The 26,854-nt window shown below is 36.3% G+C and overlaps 2 protein-coding genes across 2 annotated transcripts in view; both read right to left on the bottom strand.

The window, feature by feature from the left end:
• Positions 1-371: 371 nt before the first annotated feature.
• On the bottom strand, positions 372-11,936 carry psmd6 (proteasome 26S subunit, non-ATPase 6). Its single transcript, XM_056468069.1, is given in 15 exon segments — positions 372-537; positions 540-565; positions 2,532-2,548; positions 2,550-2,596; positions 2,599-2,609; positions 4,304-4,446; positions 4,448-4,473; positions 4,632-4,743; position 8,471; positions 8,999-9,044; positions 9,047-9,131; positions 9,134-9,178; positions 9,180-9,219; positions 9,313-9,458; positions 11,700-11,936. Coding segments are annotated over 15 exon segments (1,017 nt in total). The 5' UTR covers positions 11,904-11,936; the 3' UTR covers positions 372-469.
• Positions 11,937-17,606: 5,670 nt separating this feature from the next.
• Positions 17,607-26,854, bottom strand: part of LOC130237814 (NLR family CARD domain-containing protein 3-like) — a 23,906-nt gene continuing 14,658 nt past the window's right edge. The window contains 6 exon segments of the mRNA XM_056468838.1: positions 17,607-18,174; positions 18,506-18,552; positions 19,362-19,384; positions 19,386-19,494; positions 19,496-19,537; positions 21,347-21,520. Of these exon segments, the coding sequence (XP_056324813.1) occupies positions 17,648-18,174; positions 18,506-18,552; positions 19,362-19,384; positions 19,386-19,494; positions 19,496-19,537; positions 21,347-21,520 (922 nt within the window). The 3' untranslated portion in view covers positions 17,607-17,647.

Below are 26,854 nucleotides of genomic sequence, written 5' to 3'. Positions count from 1 at the left end.
TGTGAAGATGTTTGATTAAACACCACAGATTTGGAATGTGAATCGAAGAGGAAAAAAACGAAACCGTTTGCTTTTTGGGGAAGAAGCCTCTACATATAAACATGTACAAGTGTGTATATTTTGATTTTTCTTTTTGTATACATATTCAAAAATCATTTGATCAGCTGGACTTTTGTGTGTTGGCTGCTATGTAATTCATGAACAAACACAGTAGGGTAGATTTACTTAATATTTAAAGAAAAGATTGTATAGTATATTTGTTTGTAACAAGTTTCTGTAAATATATAAAAAAAAAAAATAATTTATACAGTTATTTATAAGAAATTTGTGTCTGACTCTTTTTTTCCCACTCACACACCACTGACAGAGAGTTTTCCTCCAATTCACTTTTATTATATACTGTACATAAACAAAAGTCAAGTTGCTCACAAGAAAAGACGTGGATGTTGGTCAAACGCCTCATACTGGACTACATGTTGATCACTCTGGACAGCTTCTGCACTCTGTTCAGCAGCAGATCTCCCTTCTTTATGGTTCCTGGTACTGCCAGTTTTTACTGTCAGGTCTGGAGGAAAAATAAAAACAAATACAGTTTATGATGAATTCCGCAACCTTAAGGCTGCACTATATATCGTTTGAACATCGATATCGCAATGCGTGGATCTGCAATAGTCACATCGCAGGATTAGATTATTTGTAAAAAATTAAAAGTTACTATTATTTTTATACAATGATGACCATTTTATTTTGCTTAAATGTTCAATTTTTTATACCTGAATACTTTTAGACTTTATAGAAAACCAAAACGCACTTATTAAATAGTTTTTTCAGCTCTATTGTATATATATATATATATATATATGCTTGTAATTTGTTCTAATTTATGCAATCGCACTGCATAGAAAAAGACTTGATCATCCCAATCAGTGGTGTAGTCCTAAAAAAAAAGGTGGTGTACCATTACCCACACAATCCAAATTTTAAAAATAGGCAAAGAAACGGCGAATGACAATGTTTCTTTGATTCATTAGCTTATATATATATATATATATATATATATATATATATATATATATATATATATATATATATATATATATATATATATATATATATATATATATATATATATATATATATATATATATATAATATATATATATACACACACACACACATACATACTAAACATCAGTTACCTTATATATAAATACTAGCCCATACTCAAGTAAATTTTTATCCATGTATTAAATAAAACAAGCCACTTTTTAAATTCATAATGGCATAAATATAAACATATTAAAACTTAAAGGATAATTTACATATTTCACTATCATTATATAAGTTATAATAAGAAATCATTTTTAATTTGATACATCACATGATGTTAGATATGAAGTTAAAATGAGTACATTCATTAAGTCTTTAATCCTGTGCATGAATGTATGATATAGTGAATGCACATGCACTGTGTTTTATTTTCATTGTTAATTGTGAAATAAAGAGCAACATGTCTGTTAGGGGTTACATTTTCACTGGAGAAAAACATCTGCGCTGATGAGGGGAGCACCAAGGAAACAAGTGTTTTCTATAGCAAAGAACTGCAAATATGCGGATATTCTAACAATCTATCGATAAACACACACTTTGTGCTCACGGTCTGCACAGCTGTGGTTGGCTGACTAATGAAAAACAAGTTGAAAACGGAGAAGTGAAATTCTTGCCGCTGTTTTATATCAAATTTAAAAGGGACTGAGGCGATCATTTAGTAGTGTACAGTTCATGAGGTAATCGCAAAAGTTTTAGGGGGGCTGAATGGAAATATAGGAGGGCTAAAGCGACGCCCATATTGTTTTATAATTTTACTTGAATGTTTCAAGGAGACATGATTCAGCTGATTTGTTGTGATTCTTCGAGAAACTCATTAAATGTTCTCACAGGTTACTGCGGTTGTCAGGGGGCAGGGAATGGCGCAAGTCAAACAAAAATGCACCAACTGCAAACAAATTAAGATGCGAGTTAAAAAAACATTTGGTATATACCGTTAAAGGAGACGCGAATACACATAAATTAGGGACATTTAATCACCAAAGCAGTGAGTATACCGAGGGTATGATTTCATGGTATCTGTGGTGTCTTACAGTCTTAAATCTCAAAAACCAAATTTTAGGCCTCTATGTAAAGCTATACCCAATCTGGCCAACACCCATCCAGTCACTAACAATCTATTTTATAAGTTTAATAAACGTGTTTATTAACTGCATTTACTTATTAATAAAGCTTTAATTATCTGTCTTACAATAACATTTGTTTTTAATGTTTTTTTTTTTTAAGTTTTAACTGGCCATTACAAAATCTTTAGCGTTTAGCCTTGTGCAAGTGTGAAATGTCTTTCATTATGGTCTTGTAAAAATTAGAAGCTTAAAATATAGGACATGTAGAAACCTTGTTTTTGTGATCTCAAACACTACATGAACAGTATTTAAAAAAGCACCATAGATGACTTAAAATGACAAACAAGGATTCTTTACCTGTTAGTTTCCACAATCCTCATTGACTTTGTCGATCTTGCAATGTAACCGCCCTGCTGCGATAATCGCGACAGCTCCCTTAGGGAAAGAAACAAGCCAAGTGAGTGTAGAAAATAGCATGTTAATGTACAAAATTTATTCAGACACCTTAGACATTTTCACATAATCTATTAGGCATCATAACCATTTTCAAGGTTTACTACGGTTTGGAAAAGTCAAAGGTTAATACACTAAAACATTCAGTTTTTACCGTTCTCAAGGTTATGTAAGGTCTTTTTAATGTATTTTACGTGTTGGAAGAAATCTGTGTTTTAGGAACTAATGAAGAGAGCAGAACTGACATGTTTACGGTTCCAAATATATAAATGTTTCTTCAAATAAAATAAATTGTGTCTCGTTTAACCTAGCACATTTAATAAGAACTTATTTTAGAGCAGTAATCACAATACCATGAAACCGTGGTATTTTTATCCAAGGCACCGTATCATACCGTCAAAATGTATACCTATAATCTATATTTTCTCACTATAAAGGTATTATGATGAACTTATCTTGATAATGTTGATAGAACAGAACAGGATGTAATGAATTACAGTCAACCAAAAATAATCCATACAACGGACAACATTCACACAACGATCAACAATTCAATGGTCACCTCCATGACAGCCTGTAGTCTTGCTGTCAACCAGATTCATGCAAACCTAAACTTCAATTGCTACGTCCCAATTTGCATACTATTCCTCCTAAGTAGTATTAGAAAATAGAATTAGTATGTCCCAAATCATAGTATGTTGAAAAGATTATGCCACAGGTTCCCGGATGGTTTACCATATCCTGTAAAAAGTTTAATTGTAAACCATCCCCCATACTCTAACCGCTGCTATTGCCCACAATACATTGCGGGTTGGAGCGAATTTGATTAGAATTACAAATGCGGGGTGACAAGGTGTAAATAAATTACAAACATGATGGGATGCGCGACCGTAAAGTAGAGAGGGCTTGGGTAAAGACGTTTGTATGACTGTTAATTAATATGTAGCCCCTGGAAAATATTTAAATGCGCGTTGTCTGTGTGATATTTTATCTGCAACAACAATACGAACTTCTATAAAGACGTGCTTGGACATAACGTCTGAATGCAGAATTATCCAAACACCGGAGGAGATTTCTCTGCATGAAAGACTCGAGAATAGGAGATGCTTCTTCAGAAAGGTAGGAAATTAAATATGACAGAAATGTGGATGATTGACAGGGCTCATAACCAAGCAACACAACGTTAACGAGGAAGTAGTATTTCCCAAAGCTTGCATTACTCTTTATATGGCCATTTATATGGATACACCTTATAAAACTTATTGGGAATTTCACAAGAAAAACAATGGTGTGCTTGGTTTTAACGTAACTTTATTCTTTCATGAGTTATTACAAGCCCTCTCACATATACTGCATCACAAACAGAACGTTAAATTCACCAACCATTCCCATTTTATTATGGTGTATCCATAGAAATGGCTCACACTGTACTTTTAGGGCATAGTACAAGTATGGGAATTGGATGCAGCAAATGTTTCCTACATTCATAGCAATAAGATTCTTCACTTCCTGTTAGTTTTTAGTCACTGTATTTTTGGCCTTGGTATTTTTACTGCCATCAACAAATTACAGAGTCCTCCACACACTAGTTTTTAAAAAATATATATAAAGTGGTAATCTGGTGTCTGAATTATTTTAGTTTGGCTCTAGTGGTTTTGTATGAATGTGTAGCGTACTGATCAATGAACTCTGTGCTGACTCCAAAGGCCTCGGCCATGTATCCCAGCGTGAGCGAGGCGGTAGGATCCAGCAGCTGACTGTAGGCCAGGATCCGCAGCTCCCGAACATAGTAACGATATGTGGAGGCAAACAACCAGTCTATGCTTCATCTCCTGCTCCACTCGAGCTGCAAGATAAACACACAGACGCAAGAGCATTTTGGGACCGAATAGCTTTCAATAAACACTGTAAATAATACCAATGTGGGCAGTTGAGCAAAAGCATTGTCCTCAAATGTATTTTGACGCCGAGGTATTACGCTGTTTCCGCTAATAGTTTACTCACCCAGTGACTGGAAGAATACTGAGTAACGGCACTCGTAGAGGAGAGAAGAGATACTGACGCACCGCAGGTAAAAACTGTGCAACACCTCCAAGATCTCGGCACCTTTGATCACCTGTGAAGAGCAGAAATGTAACTATTCATGATGTAACCTATTTTACTTTAATTCGATTCACATCTGTTTTGAAATTATACAGGGAAAGCTGCTTTCTGCAATCTTGTCTTATATAAAATTCCTCAAAGCATTAGTTAATTAAGCTTTTTTTGTTATTTTTTGGAGGGGGGTGTTCAACATTAACAAAAGTTACCTATTATATTAATTATGTGAAACATTTATTATTACCATTTCCTTTTTGTTTGACCTTATAACATCACGTCTGAATTATTCTACAGCTGTAGTTTTTAAATAAAAAGATTTAAATATAACACTTCAATATAAATATAAATCAAAGAAATCTGTGCATGTGACAGGAATAATTACAAATTCAGTGAGCACAAGTTCAAAACAAATCTGGAAATGATTTACTCATTTGTTCACTCTGTTTAGATAAACTGTGGCCACAAATGGAGAATCCCAGCACAGCTTATCAGTTTGTTCTGTCTTTACTTTGGTCCCTCGTTGTCCTTCAATTATAACTTGAGAACAAATTGTTAAAATGCGACTATGATTTACTAAAATGAAGGAACTAAACATTATATTGCAAACACAATTTGCTTAAAACAGATGAAGGAAAACAAGCTGGTGTATAATTTACATTAGGGCTGCACAGTATATCTTTCTAGCATCGATATCCAATGTGCACATCCGCGAGTCGCATTGCAGGAAGTGCAATGTTGAGTTTATATGTTGGGATTATACGTTTAAGATTTTTGAGTCACTGAAGAGTTTAACCATAATGGAGTGAAAGCTTGTCATCTGCATGTGCTTTTAAGGCCTGTGACTGTGTAAGCAATTAGGCACACAAAACTGCACTGTTTATAACTCCTAATAAAGATTTATTTATTTAATTATTAATACCATGAAGACTATACAGTGTTATTTTACATCTGATTATTCAATTCCTGTATAAAATATTTCACTTCTATCTTTGTTCTATGGACCTTTTTCACATTTCCGGATATTTCAGCAGCGGAATTCGTCATAGTTGGGAAAACTTGGAGTGCAGTAAATGAGAGGGTACAGCAACAAGTAATTTTTTTACAATCCTATTTGCTTAAATAATAAAAGAAAACTTCTACGATGGTGTTATCAAAACGTTCACAGGGTATATGCAGGAATCCTAAAGGTAATTTCAATACCCTTTAAAGACCTCAGAATATTTGAAGACCTCATCGCCACTTCAAGTTCTAATCAGTATCAAACCTTTAACTTAATAAACAGTTGTAGTTAAATAAATCAACGAAGCACAACTATGCAACAGAACACAGATAAGCTCAGGAGAAACAAAGCTTGAAAGAATAATTTACACGGTTGTTTTCAGCGACAGGCTTCAGCCACTGTTTAAACTCGTCTTTCTCCAACCAGGAGTACGCAAACATACATTTTCCCATTTTACCGTCTCTTTTACACTGCATGTGGAGAGCGTCACATCACCTTCCAGTGTTTATCGTAAATTACGTCACATTACCCGGATGGAGGAGATTGGCCAGACGCGCCCTGGCCTGAACCAATCGCGTTGATCGAGCACGTTATTGTCAGTATTAGAACAATAAATATATTTATGCTTTTTTTGAAGTCAAACACTTTGGACAATGCTTGAACAAAAATGAAGACCTTGTAAAATGTGATTAAGACTTTTTAATACCGTTTAAGGGCCTTAATTTTCTCACAATTAATTCATCAACTTTTAATATTTTTTAAGACCCCCGCGCACACCCCGTTTCAGAGAAAGGAAACAAATAGTTTGAGACTGATAACGGCAGCCAGAAGTGAGAACAACTTCAAATTTAATGTCCTCCCCATACAGCAGGGCTATTCAATTAGTTTATAATGGGGGCCAGTTCATGAAAAGCATCCCAAATAAGGGGCCGGAGAGATATGACTTTTCAACATGAGTGATAACACAACACCATATAAGAGCCCATATGTTTTATTTTTGCTCCTTAAGACACCCACGTTGGCTTTTTCTACATTAAAATGTTAATATGTTGTATTTTGAATCTACATCACATCACTGCATTGTACAATGTGGATTTTTTAACAAACATATTCAAATGTTGTATTTCAAAGCACAACAAAAGCAGTGCATTGCTTAAGTAGGGTTCTTCTACATTCAGAAAATATTCATTTATGACCACTTTTTAGTCCTTTCCCACATTAAAGTGAATTTTCTATAAAACCATGGTGTACACAACAGTCTCCGCAATTGCTGCGTCACAAGTACCAAACTTTGACAATTAAAAAATGTCTCTTTCTGGCCATCAGATATTAGGTGTGGATTTATACATTGCGATCAGGATGTATGACTGTTAATTAATATGTAGCCCACTGGAAAATATTTAAATCGCGTTGTCTGTGTGATATTTTATCTGCAACAACAATACTGAACTTCTATAAAGACGTGCTTGGACATAACGTCTGAATGCAGAATTATCCAAAGACCTGAGGAGATTTCTCTGCATGAAAGACTCGAGAATAGAGATGCTTCTTCAGTAAGGTAGGAAATTAAATATGACAGAAATGTGAATGATTGACAGGGCTCATAACCAAGCAACACAACGTTAACAACGAAGTAGTATGTCCCAAAGCTTGCATACTCTTTATATGGCCATTTATATGGATACACCTTAATAAAACTTATTGGGAATTTCACAAGAAAAACAATGGTGTGCTTGGTTTTAACGCAACTTTATTCTTTCATGAGTTATTACAAGCCCTCTCACATATACTGCATCACAAACAGGACGTTAATATCACCAACTATTCCCATTTTATTAAGGTGTATCCATAGAAATGGCCCACACTGTACTTTTAGGGCGTAGTACAAGTATGTGAATTGGGATGCAGCAAATGTTTTCCTACATTCATAGCAGAAGATTCTTCACTTCCTGTTAGTTTATAGTCACTGTATTTTTTGGCCTTGGTATTTTTACTTGCATCAACAAATTACAGAGTCCTCCACACACTAGTTTTTAAAAAAATATATAAAGTGATATCTGGTGTCTGAATTATTTTTAGTTTGGCTCTAGTGGTTTTGTATGAATGGGTAGCGTACTGATCAATGAACTGCTGACTCCAAAGGCCTCGGCCATGTATCCCAGCGTGAGCGAGCGGTAGGACTCCAGCAGCTGACTGTAGGCCAGGATCCGCATTTCCCGAACATAGTAACGATAATGGATTTTCGAAAGTATTACAGCGCTTTGTAAACGTTTATTATACCATTTGATGAGTCTCCCCATACAGTTTGATATAACGCTTGGACACGGAAGCCGCTACGCGTGAAGTCACACAGTACAGGCAGATTAACCTCTGTGTACAAGATCGGAACTTTAAACTAGCGCAACAGGTGACAACTTTGTTTAGTCTTTACAATTAATTAACTGTGACGAATTAAAGCACAGTTAAAAGTGAAATCTTGCTGATCGTTGCATCCCTAATAACGATACCAGTGGCATTGTACAAAGGCCTTTTTCTACAAACATACGCAAATGTTTTCGGCTGCTCGCACCCTTAATGTCATGTGACTCACTATCTGCGCAGCCTTCAACAGACGCACGTCCACTAACTTCATACGATAGCGACCGTGTTTCAACTGAACTAAATTTATTTTTGATATCTTGTTCACACTAATTGGAGGGCCGGAACAAATTGCCGCTAATTGAATAGCCCTCCCATATACGACTCTACATTTCAAAGGCCTCGCATAAGCGTAATTCCTTTTTGTAATTTGATGCACAGATGATATATACATATAAATTTTTTTAATTAAAAATTACATTTTTTTTAATTAAAATATTAAAAACTTTCAGGATTTATGATGCTGACGAAAAGCGTCATAACAGTCTTGTGAAAAGGGTCCATTGTATTTATCTATGTTTGAAGTAACGGCTTATTATATTTTATGCTAATTCACTCCCCAACAGAATAATCTCAATCAGTATCACAATATTAAATTTCGCCAATATCATGCAGGCCAAATTTGTTGGTAATTCATGGAAACTACGGGCTAAAAAATGCTTTTGAACTGTGGTAATCAAATACATCACATTTGTGATGATGCTCATGCTACTACGGCTTGTGATTTTACTTCGCTATACCCATTATTATTGTTAAGAGGCTTCATCACACTCATGAGACATGCTTTTAGCAAAGTTGTTGACATATTTATTTAAGTCAGCACTCAACCTATAATAACCATAAATTATCTCACTTCTCTCTGAGGTCAGGCCTCTTCAGGGCGATCATACACACATAACAGTGTATGTGACAAACGTCTTGTAGTCCATGAGCTCATAGGAGGTGAATGTGGACACAGTGTCCAGAAAGAGCTCTGCTGCCTGCTTTGAAAATCCCGAATGGCCACACAGTAGAGGCCCTGATAAACTTTCAGAACGATTCCTCCGGTCCCAGTCACCGCCTTCTTCAATCAAACTGGACAAAGAGTTCATGCATCAACCAACGTTTAACATCTATGATGATAAGATACAAATAAAGATAAAAATAAATATGAAATCTATAGTGTACCTTTTGGCTTTTTCAGTGTTACGGGTGATGAGGTCGTTGTCCATGTAAAACAGGCCGATCCTCAGCAAGTAGAAAACAATATCTAAGCGATGGCCGAGAGCAACAGTCTTGTCGTAGGTCTTCCTGAAGGCAGTCAGGGCTCCTTCCTGAAAGAAAGGAGGAGAAATTAAATTAGTAAATATAAAGACAAAAGTCAGTCTAAGAGTCACTACAGAGAAGCTTAACAGATCAATCAAATACAATACTAAAAGAAAATGATGCTTGTCTGCAATATCTTTTTATCATTAATTTAATACTAATACATTTAAAGCTGTAATTTCTTCAAACTTATTTTGTTACTTTAACTATAGTAATATTATTATGAAATTTGTATTATAAAATGCAATAATAAAAAGACAAACAAAAATATGAACTTAAAAACTAATAAAAATATATTTCTAAAATTATAACTCAATCTATTCCTAAATTCTCAGACTATAAAGTGAAATAAAATAGTTTCCACATAATAATAATAATAATTATTATCGTTAATAACACTATGATATTCTGTAGAATCTTGCACTGATGACTGGAATCATTATAATCAAGCAGTTATAATATTATTGTATACTAATAATATAATGATTAATAATAAAACAATAAATATTTTAAAACGTATTAAACTTTATAGTAGGGCTGCACAATATATCGTTTCAGCATCGATATCACAAGTCACTGCTAAGTTCAACCATAAGAGTAAAAGTTTGTCATTTGCATGTATTTTTAAGGCCTGTGACTGAGTATTTCAAGAGAGTTTAAAACATTTGGGCACAAAAAATTGTGATGTTTGGAGGTGTAACAAAGATGAATTGTATTTAATTATACAGGAAAAAAAATTCTAACTAGTCCAAATATCTACAATTCAAAGAAAAACAAGATTATTTTACTTCTCCCACAGACAGATAAATTTGCTTGTTTAAAAAAAAAAACTCAATTTTGACTTGAGGTGAAAACGAAACAATATTTTTACTTGATCTAAGAATATTTCGATTAGAAATGAGACAAAGTAATAAAAGCATTTTTTTTTTTGCATTGTGATTATTCAAGTTCTGTACCTGACATACAGAAAATATGGAGCCAGATCAGTCTCAAAATAATACATTTACAAAATGAAATTCATACATGCACAAAGCGATTCACATTTACAAAAATCCAAATTGTAAATTTGTAAACAATTCATAAATTTACAAGTCAAAAATCATAAATATATTTATGAAGTGAACTAGATTTGTGTGTTTATGAATCGTGTTTTTTAAATTTATGAATTGGATTTATGTATTTCCGAATTGTATTTTAAATTGAAGAAATTGATTTGTGTATTTTTTTAGCATGTTTTGAATTTACGATTTGGATTTGTGTATTTTTAATCATGTTTTGAATTTACAAATTGTATTTGAGTATTTTTGAGTTGTTTTGAATTCACGAGTTGGAATTTGTGTATTTTTAATCATGTTTTGAATTTACGAACTGTATTCGAGTATTTTAATCATGTTTTGAATTTTTCCGAATTGAATTTGTGTTTTTAATCATGTTTTGAATTTACAACACTGTATTTTGTGTATTTTGAATCATGTATTGAATTTACAATTGTATTTGTGTATTTTTTAATCATGTTTTGAATTTCCGAGTTGTATTTTGAATTATGTTTTAAATTTACAAATTGCATTTTTGTATTTTTAAATCGTTTTCAATTTACAAACTGGATTTGTGCACCTGAATCATGTTTTGAATTACGAATTGGATTTCTGTATTTTTGAATTGTGTTTTGAATTTAGATTTTGTGAATGTGAATTGTGTTGTGGATCTATAAATTGTTTTTTTGTAAATGTATTATTTTTGAGATTGATCTGACTCAATAGAAAATGTCCCCCAGAAAAATGTCAAATAGAGCTATTAAAACTATTTTGTGAAACTGTATTCATATCACAATATTTATCAAAAAAAAAAAAAAAAAAAAAAATTGCAATTTCAGATTTTTCCAATACCGTGCAGCCCTACTTTATAGTGTTTTTAATCAAATAAATGCAGACTGGGTCAGCATAAAACTTGTATTAAAAAAAATAAAAAGAAATTATATTCGTGATAATAATAAAAACCAATCTTTGATCAGTAGTATACATAGTTTAGGTAAAAAAAAAATGTATTCCATTTATCAGAAAAAGTCCAAATTGTAAGCCAACAAGCTTATTCATTCAATGAAATGCATATAATGCTTAAATACACAATATATTACTTATTTAATTAAAAAATCTTATTTTATGATAAATATTAATTATTTGACTTTTGACAAATTTTTTTTTTCTACCGAAATACTTCAACTTTAGTTTAATCCATCATTTACAGTGTACCTTGTCACCGATGCGTATGAGATATTCAGCTTTGGCCATCATGGCATCTCTGATCTCACTCTCTCCAAGGTTCTTCTCTGCATCCTCCAAAACATCATCCAGACGCTTCAGTTCGTCCTCGTTAGCCTTCTTCATCTTACTCAACAGATCAGTGTCCGCCTGCCACTTCAGCTCCTTACACAGGGTTTCATAGTACGGGGCCATATCTACAACACAGCATCATCAGATGCACACTTTACAAATATCATTCACACATTTTAAATACACAAATGTGTACAGTAACATATTTAAAACTGCAGACAGGTGGTCCTATGCCACAAACCCCAAAATATGATTGTCTTCATCTAAGGGACCCCTATCCTGTAATTGCGATAAACACATTAAATTTGAAATTTACATTGAACAAATATCAGTCATATTTTTGCATTTTTCAAAATTATATCATTTCAGTTTGGTTTGTTTTGCATATTTGTTAACCAATTAATTTTGAATTAAATATCCGTTTAAAACAAACAAAAAAGCCGGATAATTATAAAATAAATTGGCTAAAATTAGATTTTTGGTACAACTGAGATGCTTATTATTTATTTAGTAAATGGAAAACATTCTAAGATGATGAGAAGTGGTTTCACTGCCAAGCCGATAATGCAATATGCCACTTTTCCTGAAAGAAAGGAGAAATCAGTAAATATAAAGATGAAAGACTTTATTTGATTTTTTTTTATATTAAATATCCACCAAAAACAAACAAAAAAAGCTGGAAACAGTAAAATAAATTGGCTAAAATAAACTATTAAAAACTTAATACAAAATAAAACATTTAAAGAAATTATACAAGTTACGTTAAAATGTATAATTAAAATGACGTTTGATTAATGTGTTAAAAGAGAAAATCAACAAGATTAAAACAAATAATAATAACTGAATCAAATAAATGTCTAAATAAATAAACGAAATAAACAAACAAACTAAAAACTTTGCTGAAAAAAATATATTTAGCAAATAATATTTTAGGTAGATTTTCTTATATAATGTCATCACAGTAGAAACTGGGTCGTTCTACAGGACACGAAACCACATTTAACGTTAAATGGGGTCGCTTGGATAAAAAAAAAGTATAATATAAGCCTAAATAAACAAAAAAAAAAAAAACCTGTTTTGTATAATAAATATGTGTATAACGCGCTTATAATTCCAAATTGGGGCAAATTGTCACTCGTTATATAAAGCTGTAACGTTTAAATTGACGTAAGTTAAAGTAAAATTATTAATAGGCAGGTTTACATTATGATATCTTACCATATCGTGTGACTATATCAAGCAATTTTTGGTGTTGTACTCTCTCTCTCTCTCTCTCTCTCTCTCTCTCTCTCAGGATTGTGGGTAGTGGGAGGAGTTTCAGGGGTTGGAACACGCTTTTGAGAGTTTGTTTCACTAACTTATCAATTACCATATATTTTTTTGTTTTCGTTTTTTGTTTTTTCTAAGAGTTAATAGCATAGTCTTAAATTATATTATAGTTGCTGTTTTTTTTGCCGACCAAGGTCGGTAAACTCCGACAATGGGGTCAAGCGAGGATTTCTCGCTTTTGACGCTCAAACATGGATTTAAATGCATTTCTGATGATTCCATATCTGTGGAGGATGTGTTGGTTGCAGTCAGCGAAAAGGTTGGTGGACAGAACATTAAATCAGCTTCTAGAATGAATAAAGCAGTGTTGTTTTTCTCACTGAAGTCAGAATAGTTGATGATCTCATTGAAAGTGGAATCACAATCAATGATACTTTTGTGCCGGTAATGCCGCTGTCGAGCCCAGCAAAAAAAATTGTGCTATCAAATGTACCTCCGTTCATTAAGAATGAAGCCATTCAAAGAGTGCTTGAAAGATACGGAAAGCTAACAGCCCCGATCAAAATGATTCCGTTAGGCTTGAAAAACCCAAATCAAAGCACGTTATGTCTTTTTAAAGGTATACGTACATGATATTGAACGCGCAACAGGATCCGCTTAATCTGGCCGTAAAAATACAAACGAGGGTAAAGATTACACAATTTTCATCACGTCAGATCACATGCGGTGTTTTCTGTGCGGAGAACAGGGTCATGTCAGGCAAACATGCCCTAATAAACAGAATGACAGACCATCTCAATCACAAATAACTGACCAAATCGTAAACCGAGTAAACGAGCACTCTGATGAAGTTCAAACACCACCTGTAGATCTAACTAATACAAACAGTAATGTCGAAAGCACTGATATGTCTGATCGACAAACTGGCGGTGAAGAAGAACTATACAAATAAATAGAGATGACACATTATTAGAAAAAAATGAGGAAAGAGAATAATGATGATGATGAAGATGAGGTAGTGGAAGAAAACCTCATTCACATGTCTGCTATGAGCTCAGAATGTGTTTATTCTGATAATGACTCCGAAAATGATCTGGAGAGTCTAGGGAGTTTGTCAGATGAAGAAAACACTGACAAAACAGGAATATCCTCTTCAAAACTGTATACAGTGAAGCAAATAAGTGATTTTCTTGACAGTACCAAGGGAGCTCGTAAACCACAGATCGAAGCTTTTTTTCCAGATTTGAAGCGTTTTTTTGCGTCTTGCAAAATGGCAATGGAAAAACACTTTTGAAGAATTGAGTAGACAGAAACGATATCGCCTTAAGAAAATTATGACTAAAGTGAAAAGTATGACAAAAATAAGTAAATATGATTAAACAGCACAAAAGAAACTAAAAATATATAGAAAGTTTTTTTAGTAGAATACACTATGACATCCTTAAATTTTGGAACTTTAAATATTAATGGATGTCGTAGTGGAAAAAAGTATTTCTTTAATTGATTTTATAAGCTTAAAAAAACTGAATGTCATTTTCCTGCAAGAAACACACACAGATATGGAAAATCAGACACAATGGCTACGAGAGTGGAGTGGTAAAGTTTTCCTTAGTCATGGAACAAATGTCAGTGCTGGAGTAGCCATTCTTATTTCTGCTGCAGATTTGCAATTTCAAGATCATAAAATAACAGAAATTATACCTGGTAGATTGCAAATGTTAGATATCAAGATATATGATTTAAGCTTTTCACTAATTAATGTTTATGCTCCAAATGATGGCTCAGGAAGAGTGACTTTTTAAAAAAAATTGCAAGATGTTATTTCAGATATTCCAAATATAGAATAATTTTTATAGCCGGTGATTTTAATTGCACTCTCGATTATACTATGGATAGAAACCATGTTGAGCCTCATTTATTATCAGCAAAGACTCTCAAAACCGTAGTCCAGTATCATAAATTAGTCGATCTTTGGAGAGAAACTTTTCCAAATGATAAACAATATACATGGTTAAAATTAAATAATAATGTTATTTCTGGTGCACGACTTGATAGAATATATGTCCAAATGGGAAATAGAAAGATTTTTTAATAGTCGCATTTTACCAACATGTTTTTCTGATCACTATTTTGTAGCAGTAACTATGTCTATAACACAAAGCACAGTCCAGAACAGTTATTGGCGATTTAATAATAGCCTGTTGCAAGACACTTCTTTTAAGCAATTTTTAAATATCTTCTGGAAAGAGTGGAGAGAGAGAGACAACCACAGTATAAAACTTTGAGTCAGTGGTGGGACATTGGCAAAGCACAGATTCAGATTTTCTGCCAACAATACAAGAAATCGAAAAGCTGATATAAAAGAAAAAGTTAATTTCTTAGAACAACAAATTCTCAAGTTGAGCAGCTCTTTGGTCAGATGAAGAGACTGTGAAGATACTTAAAAATACAATTTAATCTTAAAAAAACTTGCATGAAGAAAGGAGTCATAATGCATATGTACGAGGAATTTTACATCTAAATAGTATGGACTCATCAACAACTTTCTTTTTTCCCTGGAAAAGAAAATCTCAGAAAGAAAAGATATAAAGCATCTTAAATTAACAAATGAAAGGAAATGCATGAAAAAAGGAAATAAATCTCCAAGTTCTACGGTTTTATGAAGATTTGTACACTGCACAACCTTGTAACCCTGAAGCAGTTGATCAGCTATTAGAAAGACTTCCACAACTTGGAGAAGATGATAAAGCTGAACTGGAAAAAACTCTGTCCCTCCAAGAGTTAGACAAAGCTGTTCAACAACAATCTCCAGGAAAAGCACCAGGATTAGATGGACTGACATCCGAGTTTTATAAAGCCTTCTGGCCAATTATCAGACAAGATTTATATGCTGTGTTACTTGAGTGTTTTAAATTGGGAACTTTGCCTCTCAGCTGTAGAAGAGCTGTGGTGACTCTTTTACCCAAGAAAGGAGATCTTGGTCTATTAAAAAACTGGCGACCAATCTTACTGTTAGGAACGGATTATAAAATATTATCTAAAGTGTTGACCAATCGTCTTAAGGACACCTAACATCAATTATTCACAAAGATCAATCGTATTGCCTTCCAAAACGATCAATTTTTGACAATCTTTTTCTTGTGCGAGATATATTATATTTAACTGACTTGCACAAACTGGATCTTGGCCTAGCGTGTCTGGACCAAGAAAAGGCCTTTGACAAAGTGGACCATAAATACTTATTTACAGCACTGGAGAGGTTTGGCTTTGGAAAACAGATTATCTTATGGATAAGTCTTTTGTATAAAGATGTCTACAGCATGTTGAAAATCAACGGAATTTTGACAAGACCCTTTCCAGTACAGAGAGGAGTAAGACAAGGCTGTAGTTTATCTGGTCTCTTGTATGCAATCTCTATTGAACCATTATTGAAGATGTTGAGAGAGAAGTTACAAGGTCTAATTTTTCCATCTTCGAACTCTCGTCTATACCAACAGTAAAACTGACAGCCTATGCTGACGACATTACAGTGATTATCAGATCAGAAGAGGATGTCGCAAATCTACTGTCTTGTCTCAACTTATTTCAAAACGCATCTTCTGCACAGGTTAATTGGGGAAAGACTAATACCCTGTACTTGGCTCTTGGTTAGACCGGATTCCACCAAAGCTTCCACATCAGTGTCTCTGGAACAAAGAAGGTGTCAAAATACTTGGACTGTTCTTTGGTACTGAACAATTTATGGAAAAGAATTGGGAAGGACTTATTGAGAAAATCACTGGAAAGTTACATAGATGTAAATGGATTCAAGCACAACTCTCTTACAGGGCAGAGTTTTAGTAGTGAACAATCTTGCTGCTTCAATGTTATGGCATCGATTGACAGTGCTGGACCCTCCTAAAGATTTTTTGTTAAAACTTCAAAAAGCTTTTGTGGACTTCTTTTGGTATGGACATCATTGGCTGCCATCCGGAGTACTTTCTCTTCCTGTTAATGAAGGTGGTCAAGGTTTAATTCATTTAGTCTCCAAAGTTAATGCAATGAGACTACAGACTGCCCAAAAACTGCTTTATTCTTGAGCTTAATACCGTGGGTCTTGCTCTTGAAATTTTACGAAAAAAAACATGATGGGGTTTGATAAACAATTTCAGATATAGTTTGAAAGAAAAGACTGATATAAAGTTTTGTGGATCTGTGTTCAAAGCTCAGAGCTTTTTTAAATTAGAGCAGAGGACACATTATGGGCTTAATGAACCACTTTTTCATAATCCATGGTTGTATAAAAAGATCAGTATGTCAAAGAAAGACATTGACAACTTTGCTTCAGCAGGAATAACTAGAGTTGGAAATTTGTTGAAGTTATCAGAAAGAAAGTGGTGTTCAGCACAGGAAATACCTGGAAAGTTAAACTATTGTAAAATAAATAGCTTTTTAAATGTCAAAAAAAGTCTCTCTCTCTCTCCACACACACACACACACACACACACATACCTACACACACACACACACACACACGCTCCTCTCTCACTCTCTGTCACACACACACACACATGCTGACTGCTCCTGCAGAGGATTGTGGGTAAATCTCTCGTCAGTCTTCAGCTCAGTTTCACTGATGATCCAGGATAATAAAGCCTAAACCCAGGCCAGAGCGGCTCAGTGAATGTGGTCTGGACTGAGTGGATGAGGCTCATTGTGTCTCTATAGATGTTGTAGAAGATCAGAGTTCCTGCACTGTGATCCACAAACACTCCTATTCTACTGCTGAGCCGCTTCACTGGAAGACGAGTGTGTGTGTCATTGTGTGAGAATGAGAAACTGGAGGAATCACAGATCAAACTCCAGGACTGAGCATTAGATCTAAACCAAGACTCATAACCTCGTCCCTTCCTCCTGATGCTCTTATATGACACTGATATATACACATCATCTCCACTGCAGTCAGTCTCCCAGTAACAGCGTCCACACACACTCTCTCTGCACAACACCTGAGGACAATATTCAAATCGGTCTGGATGATCAGGATACGGCTGATTCTCCCTCATACGCTTCACCTCTCTGTTCTCCTCAGACAGAATTAGACGAGTGTGTGCTGTGTTTGGATCCAGTGTGAGGAAACAGACATCTGAACACAAGAACACACACATTTATAACCACAGCTGTGTGTGTGTGTGTGTGTGTGTGTGTGTGTGTGTGTGTGTGTGTGTGAGAGAGAGAGAGTGTGTGTGGGTGTGTGTGTGTGTGAGAGAGAGAGAGAGTGTGTGTGTGTGTGTGCGCTTGTGTGTGTGAGAGGAGCGTGTGTGTGCATGTGTACATGTGTGTGTGTGTGTGTGTGTGTGTGTGTGTGCATGTGCTTGCGTGTGTGTGTGTGTGTAGTCCTACATTTGCGTGGTCCTGCTGTAATACTCATGTGTGTGTGTGTGTGTGCGTGTGTGTGTGTGTGTGTGTAGTCCTACATTTGCGTGGTCCTGCTGTAATCCTCGCGTCTCCTCCATGATCCAGACTGTAAACACACAGATGGAGAGAATGAGCTGTTTAGTTTCCCCCTCAGCTAATAAGCTAAAGCTAGCACTGAGCTGCTCAGCTACACGTCCAAACTCTTCAGCTAAAACACACAACACTTGTTGGTTCCAGCCGGGATGCACAATGAATCTAACACAGTGCGTTCTTTTCCTCTGCTGTTGGTGAAGCGAGCGCAGATACTGCTCATGTTGATGGAGACACCCTGCTGCAACATTCATTTATTACAGTGATCACACTTAGCTTTGCCATCGTTCTTCAGCACATGCAGCCTTTGAGCACATGTTGCAGTCCATCTCTAAACTATGTTCAGATTATTAAAGCTGCTCACCAGTTCCTGACAGATTAGCAAGTGAAAAATACACATGTGTGCACAGAGAAGAGGAATCCAGATGTTGATTTTACAACAAGAGTCTGAACATTAATCCAAGTGTCTGATTCCAGAATCTGAATCCATCTTCAATCCCCAACCCTATTCCTGACCTGATATTGGAGGATTCTTCAGCACAAATGGAGGAAGAAGTTTCTCTGCTCAGCTCAAATGCTGAAACTGTACAGTGTGTCCCGCTTAATGTCACAACTGAGCCAATACACTCCAACATTTACAGAGGAGATTCATTTCACACTCAATGATTTGCTCTTCATAGACATGACTGGAATACTCTACAAGCTGTATCTTCTGTCTGTCCTCACCCCATAACCCTCACAGAAAACTGAAGATCAGAAAAGAGCTTTCTAGTGTCTTTTAAAGCCATTCAGTGGAAAAGCACAGGCCAGTGATGCTCCACATACTTGAGTTTGTCCAGTGTAGTTTGGATTTGGATCCTCCAGTTGTTCAGAGAGCAGCTTGACTCCTGAATCTCCTGGATGATTGTAGCTCAGATCCAGCTCTCTCAGGTGTGAGGGGTTTGAAGTCAGAGCGAAGATAGAAACCACAGCCTTCCTCTGTCACCATACAGCCAGACAATCTACAAACACAGCAATAGTCCACATCACACAGTTGGACAATCACACATCTCTTTGTGTTATGAAGATGCTGACTGCTGTTTCTGCTCATGTCAACAGCAGTGAGGAACACACACATCCTGATTAGCTCTCCTTATTGATCAAGCCCTCACATCAGCAAACACACTCACACACTCAACAAGGACTCACATCATCTGTAGAACTGTATATCAATAGAAATAAAATCACACCCCTAAACATTTGGGCTCCACATCTGGTAAGACTTAAGGGCTGTTCACACGGAAAGTGATGTTGAATGTTGACACCCACAGACATCGTCACAACCTGCTAAAGTTTTCAAAAAGTGAACTAAGACTGCAACTATTTGGGGAAATCTCTATAAAAGGTCTTCAAATCTGATTTAGATTTAAAGGAATTGTTTTTCCTCTTTAAAATAGGATTTATTCTTGTGTTTAAAGCTTTGTCATTACGCTACTTCAGTGTCTCAGACTCATTCACAAATGATTATTAAATGCTGGATTAATGCACAAGAGAGTTTGGCCAACACGTTTTAGACCATTTCAAATATATTATATGTGCACGCTGTATAAGTGCACATACAGCCGCTCAGCATAATGGAGTACAGCCCATTCTGAAAGTCCAGATTTTCCTCCATTTCTCAGTCAATATAGGCAGTGTATTTTGGTGCATTTAAACAAAACAGATTTATTAAACAGAAATATTTATTACAATAATATTTTAGTCACCAAACATATTCAGAAATTGAAAGATAACACAATTAAATACAGGCTAAATATTGCAAAAAACCCTACAGAATTTCAGCTGAATTCTTCCATTGTTTTGCTTCTCTTGATTTTTCCTCTTTTTTAATTCTGTATTTAATATTTTTCTAGAACATATAAATTTGAGTGGACCAGTTTTTGGAGCTTTATCATAAGTTATTTTGTTAGATGAGCTTCAGATTTGGCTAATCTATTGTATATCCACAAATATAATATTGTAGAGCTTCCTATTTAAATATGAATGTAAAAGAGAGATTAGTGAGGGGTGTACTTATATATGCTGAGCACTTATATTGTTCACCCAGAGTGTTTACATGGTCACACAGCAAGTCATACAACAAGCATTTAGTTTGGGCTAGCTGTTGCAGATGGACATTGCTGTACACTGTCCTTGATGGGTGAGTGGGGGAGTGTCTGTTGTCTCTCCAGGTGTGAATTATTCATGACCATTGTCACTCAGGCATACCGCTGAGATCACCCAAAACAAACCCAACAAATCGTTGATCATTTGTAATGTTTTCTTTGAATGAGAGAACAGAATCATTTTCACATAATTGTGCAGTAAATATTCCAGCCTACAAGACTGCTTACTCTAAAGTCTTGTTCAGGCACATTCAGTCTGGTTTTTGGACCTTATTTCAGCTATTTAGTCCTCTAAAACCTACTAACCCCACATAATATTTATTTCTAAAAAACACAAGCATGTACACCAATATTTCTCACATATTATTGTAGCACAGTTTGTGCTGAATACAAATAAAATACATGTTGGCCAGTACTATGAAAGAAGTAGCTGAAATAAGCACAAATGTCAGGGCATGTCAAAACATCTCAGGGGTCCCAAAATCACCTCAGACCCCTGAGGGTTAACTACAGGTATAGTATGAGCAGTGTGAAACATAATTACTGATAAACCATAATTCCTGTTATCTGGGGTTTACTATCACCCAGGGTTAACATGTTCAAGCATGAAAAGCCCTAACATGAAACTGTCTGACTGTAGTTATTGTAGAGTGGAGAATCATTTACCTCAGTGTCTCCAGTTTACAGTGTTGACTCTTCAGTCCATCAGAGAGAAGCTTCACTCCTGAATCCTGCAGGTCATTGTTACTCAGCTCCAGCTCTCTCAGGACACAGTTTGAGGATTGTAGAGCTGAAGACAAACTCTCACAGGACTGAACAGTGAGATTACAGCACTGTAGCCTGTGTAGAGAACAAACACAATATGTATTAGATTTACTGTTGGTGCTGCAGTGCATGGTGCTCAGCTATAGCACTGAGTAAATAAGTAGAGTAATGACCAAGCAGCAACCTCCCCCCCCTTCCTCGTGAAGCCAATACAGAAGTAACTGAAACTGCAATTCATGGAAATCCCGCTAGTCCTGGCTCCATATAGAGCAGATTTCTATTGAGCCCCCTGTTAAAATGGCCGACTTTACAGCAGGAAAAAAGGTGTTTACAAGAACAAATACAAAGAACCATTTTGGTTCATATGGCTAATATTACCCTTCATGGCAACTGTGAGGGGTGAATTTTGTTATAACCCATCCGTTTCGTTTATATTAGGTTATATTAAGTCTGCATAATTAAGGGCGTGGCCACTTGAGTGACAGCTAGGTTCCCTGGTCGCTGTCTCGTCACCTCAGCTGATTCCGGCTGATTAGCCGCTGAACTCGATGTATTTTTGTGTTGTTTATGTGGCTTTACACAGTCAGTCGCCTTTTGGAATTATTTCCTACAAGTATCAGATGATATGGCATGCTGTGTGCACTTCACAAACCGTTCACGTGGCCTCCGTTTCCCAGGTGAGTGAAATTATGTATTTGCATACCATCTCTTCTATACACAATTGTTAATTCTCCACAATTAAAGTATACAGTTTTTCCTTTTAATACAAGCAGTCAGATATATGTGTTTTAATTTTAACAGCAAATTTTGATTTAGCTTTAGTCGTATTTCAGCCCCCTGAATCATTTAGGTTTAGTCGACTACATTTCATCAGAGTTTTAAGCTGCTCTTTGGTATCTGACCACAAGATCTGCTCAATAGTTCCAGATTGCATAAGCTCTTTCATGCTGCTGATTTCTAGGCACAGTCTCTTTTCAGTAACAGATTTTATAGATTTGAGAGCATCGAGAAGAGAATGACAGTGTTTCAAAAGCCCAGTGTGACCGCAGCTTTAATGTGATCTGTCTGATGTAACAAAACAAAAAACCAATCAATCAGGTGTTTAAACTCAGACCTCAGTGTGTCCAGTTTACAGTGTTGACTCTTCAGTCCATCAGAGAGAAGCTTCACTCCTGAATCCTGCAGGTCATTGTTACAAACCCAGCCAGTCCACCCCCACAGCCACAAATGTCTCCTTCCTGAACGAGCTAAATGACTTTTATGCCCGCTTTGAAAGAGACAATACAGAACCCTACACCAGGAACACTACCTCAACCGACCACTCACCTATCACACTCACCTCCTCAGAAGTCTACACTGCACTGAGTCGGATCAATGTGCGTAAGGCTGCTGGACCAGACGGTATCCCTGGGCGCGTCCTCAAAGCATGTGCAAAACAGCTCACTGGGGTATTCACAGACATTTTTAACCTGTCACTTAACCTAGCAACTGTGCCAACATGCTTTAAAACCACCTCTATTGTGCCAGTGCCGAAACACTCCAGCCCAACATGCCTGAATGACTACCGCCCTGTAGCACTCACACCCATCATCATGAAGTGCTTGAGCGGTTGGTCCTGGCACATCTGAAAGACTCTCTGCCATCCACACTGGACCCACATCAGTTTGCCTACCGTGGCAACAGGAGCACAGAAGATGCCGTCTCCATAGCACTGCACTCTGTCCTCACACACCTGGACAATAAAACACCTATGCACGAATGCTGTTTGTTGACTTCAGCTCAGCATTCAACACTGTCATGCCCTCTAAGTTACTGATCAAACTCAGAGACCTGGATATCAACGCGTCTCTCTGCAACTGGGTTATGGACTTTCTGACTAACAGACCTCAGAATGTTAGATCAGGCCACATCTGCTCCACCACCGTTACACTCAACACTGGTGTACCACAGGGCTGCATGCTGAGCCCCTTCCTCTACTCCTCTTTTTACCATCGACTGTAGGCCTGTGAACAGATCCAACACCATCATCAAATTTGCAGATGACACCACAGTGATTGATCTAATCAGCAATAATGATGAGACTGCCTACAGGGAGGAGATACAGCATCTGGCCACTTGGTGCACCGACAATAATCTGCTCCTTAACACCAGCAAGACCAAGGAGCTCATTGTGGACTTCAGGATGGGACGAACAGGCTCGCATGATCCCATCCACATCAATGGGATGGCCGTGGAGCCTGTCTCATCCTTCAAGTTCCTGGGGACACACATCTCTAAGGACCTTTCCTGGACCACCAACACCTCCAGCCTGGTCAAGAAGGCTCACCAGCGCCTATTCTTCTTGAGGCAACTTAAGAAGAACCAGCTTTCATCAGCCGTCTTGGTGAACTTCTACCGATGCACAATAGAAAGCATCCTGACCAACTGCGTCACAGTCTGGTATGGAAGCTGCTCTGTTGCTGAGCGTAAGGCACTGCAGCGGGTGGTGAAAACTGCCCAACGCATCACAGGGACTACACTGCCAGCCATAGAGGACATCCAGAAGAAACACTGTCTGCGCCGAGCACGCAGTATTCTTAAGGACTCCTCTCACCCTGCTCACAGACTGTTTTCTCTCTCTCCTTCCGGCAGGCGCTTCAGGCTCCCCCGGACAAAAACCAGCAGACTGAGGAACAGCTTTTTCCCCAGAGCTGTCTTCCTTTTGAACTTTGCTCCTCACTGACTCTTTTGCCCCCCCAATACACCCCCCACTCTCCTCTAACGTATACTCCTCACAATCACTGCACTATTTAACATTTGCACATTTAAAGTTTGCACATATTCAGTGCACTGATTCACTTATCTGAACTGGACATACCCACTGCACATGGACATTTGTAATTATGTTTATCTGCACACTTCTGCTATTAATAGTATCCTGTACATATATTCATTTATTGTAAATCTGTTCATAGCTGATACAACCTGTATATAATGTCCATAGTACATCTATCTGTAAATATCACTATAGTTTTTCTATAACTGCACTTTATAACTTATACCTATATCCTGCACTTGCTGCTATTGCACTGCTGGTTAGACCTAACTGCATTTCGTTGCCTTGTACTTGTACATGTGTAATGACAATAAAGTTGAATCTAATCTAATCTAATCTACTCAGGTCCAGCTCTCTCAGGACACAGTTTGAGGATTGTAGAGCTGAAGACAAACTCTCACAGCACCGAACAGTGAGATTACAGCCTTGTAGCCTGTGTAGAGAAACAAACACAATATGTATGTGTTGATCTGGTGTGTTTAATAGTCTGAAGCACATCTGACTGTAGTGACTGGTTTAACTTCACCAATTAGTGAGCACATCTGGTGATTTGAGCTTTTAATAGGATTTAGGTTTATGCAACAAAGTAAATGGCTTCCTTCAGATGTCTGAATAGATGAAGAAATATTTTTATCAAAAGACGAGAAGATCATACACAAAGGTCCACAGATGACAGACAATAAAACACATGAACAAACTAAATAATAATAATTTCCTTTAGCACATTTAAAAGCTGCATATCAACAGACAATAAAAGCAAACAGAGATACAGAATATAGAAAATAAATACATCTATTTAGAAGTGCCAGTGATAAGGACTGCCTCACCTGTGAATGCAAAATTTAAGGACACATTATATCTCTGTGCTCCAGCTGTTTATCCTGATCCACAGGATCTGCCCTGGTTTACTGTCCAGTAGTCCCTGCCTTGGCTTTGTCCTCCTTCCTGTTCACCTGTCTGTCAGTTTCCCCTCACCATCTGTCCTGTACCCTGTCATGGTTTCATTAAACTACCTCTCCCCCATCACCCTTGTCCACTGTAACACCTCCAGCTTTACTCTTGTTTTGTGTTTTCCTCTGAGGATCATCTGGAATCTTCTACTAGAAGGGAGCTATGTCAGGGTCCTGGTTGTCCTGTCCTGTCCTTGTACTGTTGTGTTTTCCTTGTATTCTCTGTGTTCACCTCAGTTTTCCCCATGTTACTCTTGTTAGTTGCCCAGTTACTCTTAAACCCCTTGTTAACCTATTAGTCTCTGTGTGTTTTAAGCTCCTCTGTTTCAGTCATTATGTGTTGATCAGAGTTTGCTGCATGTGTGTATGTTTCTCTTGTCTGTGTTTTCTGCTCTTCAGCTCTGTCATTTTCTTTGTGTATGGATTTTATTTAACATTAGAACTGCACCTAGATCCACCTCTTGCATTTGCTTTGCCTGCCTGCATGATTAGAGGAAGATATGATAAAGAAGAGGGCAGCACTGTGGTTCAGTGGTTAGCACTTTCACCTAACAACAAGTAGGTCGCTGGTTTGAGTCCCATCTCCAGTTTAACCCACATTACGAATACATATGGTAGAGGTGAACTGGGTAAACAAAACTGACCATAGTGTATGAGTGTGTATGTGTATGAGTGTGTGTCTGTGTCAGTGAGTGCGTTTACATGGACACACAGTTGGGCAAGCTACTAGAAAAACGTAGTGAGCTAAGCTATTAGCTAGCTACTCTACTTAAAATGTAGCTTAACTACACTAAAGTTACACCCTGGGAACTGTAGCAAGCTAAGCTAAAAGCTACTTGACAAAAGAGGCTTAGCTACATCTAAACTATTTTTTGCAATTTTCATTTTTAAATCAAAGCAACTTAAATCCAAGTCACTCACATCTTAGTGATCAATAAACTGTCAATGAAACATATGAGGCAGAATAGTTCAGTTCAGTTATTTACTGTAAATAATATGCTGTACTAAACAGAAACACATTATAGTATATAACAGCTAAAACAAACAATCCAATAACACCAGGTGTTACACATTTAAAATACTATAGTCATTAATAGTCAAGGGAAATATATTGCATTAAGCATTATATATATATATATATATTATATATTATATATATATATATATATAATATTATATATATATATATAATATATATATATATATATATATATATATATATACATACACACTAAAGTATTTTTATTTTTTGAGCACAGCATCAGAAATTAAGTTATTGCATCTTAACATTTAACATGTACTCCTGGAGGTATGGTCATGAGGAAATAACTCCTCTCCTCAGTCATCTTTCCATCAAGCAAGTTTCACCAGAGGGGGCAGTAATGCACCAAGACCTTTGTTGTCGAACACCGTAAAACAGGTAGAAGAAGAAATCGTCATTCTCGCCATCATATGGATTTACTGTCATCGGCTAGACACCGGCCTCACAGCTCCGTGAGTGTCGGTGCCGTCACTTATTGATCTGCGATTGGTAAATGTAGCTTGTGTGGACGCTACTGCGCTACTTTTAAATCAAATAGCTTTTCAGTAGCGAAGCTATTTTATTAGTAAAGTAAGCTACTTTAAAATGATTTTAAAATTTGA

Source organism: Danio aesculapii, chromosome 11 (genome assembly GCF_903798145.1).
Source record: "Danio aesculapii chromosome 11, fDanAes4.1, whole genome shotgun sequence".
Taxonomy (NCBI): Eukaryota; Metazoa; Chordata; class Actinopteri; order Cypriniformes; family Danionidae; genus Danio; species Danio aesculapii.
This window is presented reverse-complemented; position numbering and strand designations above follow the sequence as displayed.